Source organism: Aegilops tauschii, chromosome 6, assembly GCF_002575655.3.
Source record: "Aegilops tauschii subsp. strangulata cultivar AL8/78 chromosome 6, Aet v6.0, whole genome shotgun sequence".
NCBI classification, from domain to species: Eukaryota; Viridiplantae; Streptophyta; class Magnoliopsida; order Poales; family Poaceae; genus Aegilops; species Aegilops tauschii.
The window spans coordinates 367,913,760-367,919,760 of NC_053040.3; the positions used below are offsets into that span (position 1 = coordinate 367,913,760).

Here is a 6,001-nt window from a genome sequence, read left to right on the forward strand (position 1 = left end):
TCCTGGGAACAGACTCAAGTGTTGAGTGCTGATGGCTGATTAGTGTTCGCATTTAAAGCAAACTTGTACTGCTCATAGGTTCAAACGAGGTCGAGCGTTTTGAAATTTGAAGTTGACTGTTGTCCCATGGCTCACCACGCACTGGTCTGGGTTCCAATTTTCCCAACCAATCTTCTCTTGCTGCTTGCTGTTGCATTCTTGATGATTTTTTAATTTACTCCAGTCTCCAGTTTGCTAATCAGTTTGCTCATTCTGCTTGGCTGGGTGGGGTGGCTTTTGCATTAATTGGACGGCCATAGCAGTACGGGAGACAGCCTAGAACGTCAATTGGATTCTAGACCTTTTTTTGACGTGAATGGGATTCTGTACCTGAGGTAAACCTAACGGCAAAGGCTGCAATGATTATCTGACCGATGTGGGCCATATGGACTGTGCAAATCAATATACTGCGCAACATACGTCCAGAAATACGAGGACCAGACCGAACTTGGAACGAACGGACATCTGAGATATCATGTGCATTTGTGCACGGGCTCACATGGGCACTTTCCGGTCTTACGATCCTATATGAATCAAATAATCAACATAAGAACAATTCTTAAAGAGTTCCTAAAAAAAGAACAATTTTTATGAAGTCTAATCTATCTATACCTACTAATAAAAGAAATAGGTATTCTTAATCCGTTTTGCTATTTTATAGAAAACCTCCTAATGTTTCTGACATTAAACCCACATACATATCAAATGTTTTTTAAAATATCCATATCTTCTAAACCGTAGCTCCAAATTTAACATGTTATTATGGAATTTGATTAGAAAAATATCTAGAATCTGAATATGATATTATTTTACCTGTTAACAATTAAAAAACTATTTAGGCTGCAATGTTAATCAACAATGCATTTTATCCGTCTTTTTTTCATACCGGTACTGATTCAGATTGGGGATGAACACCACAAAAAATAAAATAAAAGACAAGTTTGATAAGATATAAATAGTGATGAAACATGAACCAATACCTATGACATATATGGCAAGAAATAGTGATGAAATAGGGGCAAGTACCTGCGTCCACAGGAGTCCGTATAAAAATGTTCTTTTCCATAAAAAATAATCTATTTTTATGATTAAAAACCATGTATCTTTTTAACAACCTTTTTAACATCTCTTCATGTATTTAAGAAATATGCATGTGAAAAGAAAGTGTTCAAGAGTTATCCTAAGTTGATGATTCTTAAACTCAAAACTGCTATTGATGCACACATGTCTCCGTAGTGTGCTAATTGGTGATTCTTAAACTCAAAACTGCTATTGATGCACACGTCTCCGTAGTGTGCTAATGTGTTATCGTTTGTTTTTGTCATTTTTCTTTACTTGCCCGTAACAACCCCCTATTACGGACACCCCTATTCCGAACATGACATGAATAAATGCATGATCACTTGCCTGTTTTTTTATACGGATTAAATCTACATGCAAGCCGTGTTGAAATAAAACACCTATAGAATCTTAAACTGCGGTTTTATAGGTTAAGACCATCTTTGTTTGGGCCATAGCTACAAATTCTCAAATTATAGACCATTTTTTGTAAATTAAGAGTGGTATTTTGTTTCTCCCATTGCAACTCACGTGCCTTTTTGCTAGTAATCCTTTAAAAATCCTTTGAATCAAAGGAGACCTGAGAATGCTTGCCGATTCACCTGAACTTGCATGTAACATCTGGGCAAAACAAAACATCGAGAAGAACTGCACGAGGTTATTACGAGTTTGCTCAGAAAAAATAATATTAGTGCAAGTTTAACCAAAAGACCTTCACCACTCAAATACATCCTGTTTTTTTCGCAAACCTAGAATGGCGCAATGAAACATCGAGCGTCCCGACGGAACCAACACCCCATGACGACTTGAGTAGCAACTGTTACTGTATTCTGACGACACAACACTCTAGACAAAAGCTCGCCTCATATTACCAGTTCACCTCATCTCTTAACGGTGGCTGAACAAAGCACGGCCTACGATGCCAGTTGCCTCAATGTAACGATCAACACAGCGTGACACGCAGCTGCTCTCGCTTCCGCTCATGCTTGATCCTGGCTTGGTCACACACTTTGCAAAGCACTTGTTCCCGACGGTCTGCGAAATTATAAAGGACAATTAGTTTCTGTGTTATTGCATTTAACAAAGCAAGTGAATGTGTCCAGACAAGTAAATGTGTATTAAAAAGATGTGCATATCCGTTTGTGAAGGCAACAAGAGAGAAGCAAACAAGTGAGTTTCCAAACTCATGTGAGATCAATGACAACCAATCAATCCAAATGAACGAAACAGATGATGCAGAGGTGAAAATTAATAATAATGAACAGCAACAAGGCTAGAAAAATCCACAATGACAGTTTGAGGGAAGCTCAACAACATTTCAAAGCATCTCCAAATGTTAATCTGAGTATATAAAAAACTTAAGTGAATTAATGCACCTAGTCCAGCCAATTAAACCAGCTTACTAATATCTTTAGCTTGTGTTGCGTTCATATAGTGTACTCACTCCGTAACGTACTATAAGAGCGTTTAGATAATTACTTTAGCAGCCACGCCAAATTCCAACTGTGCACTCGCTTCCCCTACCCAAAAAATTCATACAATTAGCAGCCACGCCACAACTTTTAATGCTGAAAAGTTTCACCGCGTGTAGCTTGCCCTTTCTCACATTTCAGACAGAACACAGCTGCACGTACCAAAGCTTTTCATGTGAGAAAGCAATCCTGCTTTGGACTATGGTTATTTCTCATTTACTAACACTAAACAATGTTGTTTTCAGATGGAGAGTTCATATTGTTCGACTAGAAAGCTAGCAATTATTATCCGAGTAGAAAGTTCTGTTTTGTTAGTGTAGAGTTTGTACTTTTTAAATATAAAGTCTGTACTCCCTCCGATCCAAATTAATTGCCCACTTTGTACTAAAGTTGAACTAAGGCAGTGCCAATTAATTTGGATCGGAGGGAGTACTATTATCAGAGTAGAAAGTTTTGCCTTACTGGTAGAAAGTTGTACTATTCAAATAGGAAGTTTTGTTTAAGAGTGAAAAGTTTGTACTGTTTACATAGAAAGTTTGTGTCTTTCAACAGAATTTAAGTAGAAAGTTTGTACTATCCAAGTGGGAAGATTATGTATTCAAGAAAAAAGATTGAGTAACCACCCAGAAAAAAAAAGATTGTATAATACTCCCTCCGTCCCAAAATAAGTGTCTCAAGAGGGAGTAAGATTTTGCCTTGAAAATAGATAAATTGCACAAAATAATATAGGCAAACAGAAAATTTATCAAGATAAACAAGTAGCGCATGGTCTGAAGACCAAGTACAAAGCAGAAGGAAAACCAAATATATGGACTGCGTCTTATGCAACCTATTATTAGAGCAAAGGGGAGAAAAACGATCAGGTTGGGCTGTCAGAAACTTGTGGTCAGAAATCGCGCACCAGTGGAAATTACGGGTGCCCCATCAATAGTTAGTAGGACAAGAAAATGTATAAAATGCTACATCACAATTTGCTAGAGGTTACCACATATCTCAAAGAAAAAAGAGCATGACTCAACTGAATCCAGTGCAAAGTAATAATAGTTCATAACAGAATAATAGACTTTATCCCAAACTAATCTACGGACATAATTAGGTGTTGGGTAATGCAAATGTACTTAAAAAGGGTTTCCCCTTAAATTAGCGGGGACAATGTAGAAGACCTAATCATTCCTACCAAAATAAGTTGCTTGTGTTCAAAATTAGAAGCTGTAAGCCCCTACACAACAGGAACATCAGCAAACAGAACCTTGATGATGTCCTTTGAAATTAAGAGCCAAATAATGATTTATACTTGTCACCATCAACCACAACAAAAGAACCTAAACAATTAATAAAGACTCAAATTAACAACCTTACAATAGAAGAAGGGATTTGCGGTGACTGACAACTCTGCCAGGCCATATACCATTACACTAGGTATAACAGGTAACACTAGAGCAACAATATTGCTCAAGGCCATACTAGGAAGCATCAGAATTTATTTTGTATAAAAATAATCGGTACTGCATAATATTGTCTTATAACTTCATTTATTCCTATTAACCTACTTATGGACTTTTCATACCTTCCCTTCTACAAATAAATAAAAACCCGCAAATTGGTGATATTGGAATTTCATAAATGTTGTATCGTCATACCCATATTGATGCACCTGTATTGTGTACAGGTGCATCATGGATCATCTCAAGGAAACATCTGGGCATACCAAACTCTGGTATGATAGAAATTTTAAGAGATCTTTATGCAACCGGTTCAGCAAATTGACCTATTACTACTGAAAATGCGCACTAGAACTCTATAATATTGGATTGTTAGAATTCAACAACTGTTGCTCAATAGGGCAAAAAAAAAAAAAAATAGAACAATATAAATTACTACTAGTCTACAGTCTAGCCATGCCATATTGCTCCAGTTAAGTTGAAATGCGATGCAGATCATCGTGATATATCATAGAAAGGTATTACAGTCGATGGATACGGTGAGCACGGCTTAACAGCTGCAACATGTAAAGCTCTTTCCAAGATAATAATGGTAACCAGCTACTCAATTTAGTTAATTCAACCGTATCTATTACAGCAATCGGGATTGCAAAAAGATCCGGTCTGGTTTTTATATAAAAAAAAACTTACTTTTAACAGATGTCTTCAAACTAAATTTCTCTCTAAACTTGAAGGAAACCAACAGAGCTCAAACCCGGCAATGAAAGATAATGCAGTTCCTGCCTGTTCAAGTAGAATCTGCAAGCCCCCAAATAGTGTATCTATCTATAAAAGCCTTCGCAAAGTGGGGGGAAAAAACTTGCAAGCACGCTAAAAAAATCCCCTCCGGTACTAACATTATCGCCCCAACGAAACGAAGCCAAATATTCCCCTCCTTGGCAAATCAGCTATCGACGAATCAAGAATCATCTATGCCTGGTAACTAGCGGCCTAGCCGTCCACGTAGAAGCAGATCAACGAAAGAACAAAGATACGAAAACATTAGGGGAGATTCACCTCAAGAAGCTCCTGGGCATAGGCCTGCGCGAGCTGCGCCTTGATCTGCTCCATGAGCGCCTCCGGGTTGGGGGGCGACCCTGACGACGACATCGACGGCGACGAGAAGGAGTCCATGCCGAATTCGCCTTGCTTGCCTTCCAAGAATTCACTGGTGCTCGGTGGTTACGGTGCGTTCTGCGCCGAAGGTATCTGGGGACGGCGGGTTATACCAAGGTCGGGGGGCGGCGCAAAGGCAGGGTAAACCCTAAGTCGGACTGGGAAAGGGCCGGTCCAATTTCAGCAGCAACATATATGAGCCCATATTTTTCTTGGGCAACAAGTCTCATGTGGGCCATGTCGAGGCTGCCTATACCTCGCCTAAGCGACTTGGACCGCCCGCTCGAGTCAGGGCGTCGCAAATGGGCCGGCCCAGGTAGGTTCTACGTAAGTTCGTCTTTTCTCATTTTTTTACTTTGTTCGTCTTTTGTTTTATTTTTTATTTTATTCCAATTTTCGGGAAATATTGTAATAACATATATTTCAAAGCTTAAAAGATGAAAATATATTAAAATAGGGAATATGAAAAAATGTTAACACAATGTAAAGGAATTGTTTTTTTTGCAGGAATTGTTCATTCGAAAGAAAAATGTAAAGGAATTGTTCATTCGCAACAAAATGTAAAGCAATTGTCAGATTAATTCAAAAATATACTGATACCATATTAAAAAACGGATGACATTTCAAAAAATTTCACGTGTCTCAAGAAATGTAAGCTATATTATAAAAATGTTATTCAAAAATTTAAAAACTAAATTATCAAATAAGTACTTCAAATATATATGAAAAATGTTGATATCATACAGAAAAATGTTCATGGAAGTTAAAAAATGTTCATGTGTTATCTATTTTATTAACATTTGACATGTATAAAGGTTCTAAAACCAAAGAAAA

General features: G+C 37.6%; 1 protein-coding gene across 1 annotated transcript; it reads right to left on the reverse strand.

Moving 5' to 3' along the window:
• Positions 1-1,756: 1,756 nt before the first annotated feature.
• LOC109740736 (mitochondrial import inner membrane translocase subunit Tim13) lies at positions 1,757-5,327 on the reverse strand. The gene is made up of 2 exons (XM_020299788.4): positions 5,069-5,327; positions 1,757-2,133 (listed from the first exon to the last, which is right to left on the reverse strand). The coding sequence occupies exons 1-2, from the start codon at positions 5,183-5,185 to the stop codon at positions 1,987-1,989; spliced, it is 264 nt and encodes an 87-aa protein (XP_020155377.1). The 5' UTR covers positions 5,186-5,327; the 3' UTR covers positions 1,757-1,986.
• Between the last annotated feature and the right edge of the window lie 674 nt (positions 5,328-6,001).

Bases quoted from the DNA above. Each gene is read 5' to 3' on its own strand.
- LOC109740736 (XM_020299788.4), bottom strand. From the start codon at position 5,185: ATGGACTCCTTCTCGTCGCCGTCGATGTCGTCGTCAGGGTCGCCCCCC. The intron at 2,134-5,068 runs GTGAATCTCCCC...ATAATTTCGCAG, and splicing joins ATGCCCAGGAGCTTCTTGAG to ACCGTCGGGAACAAGTGCTT.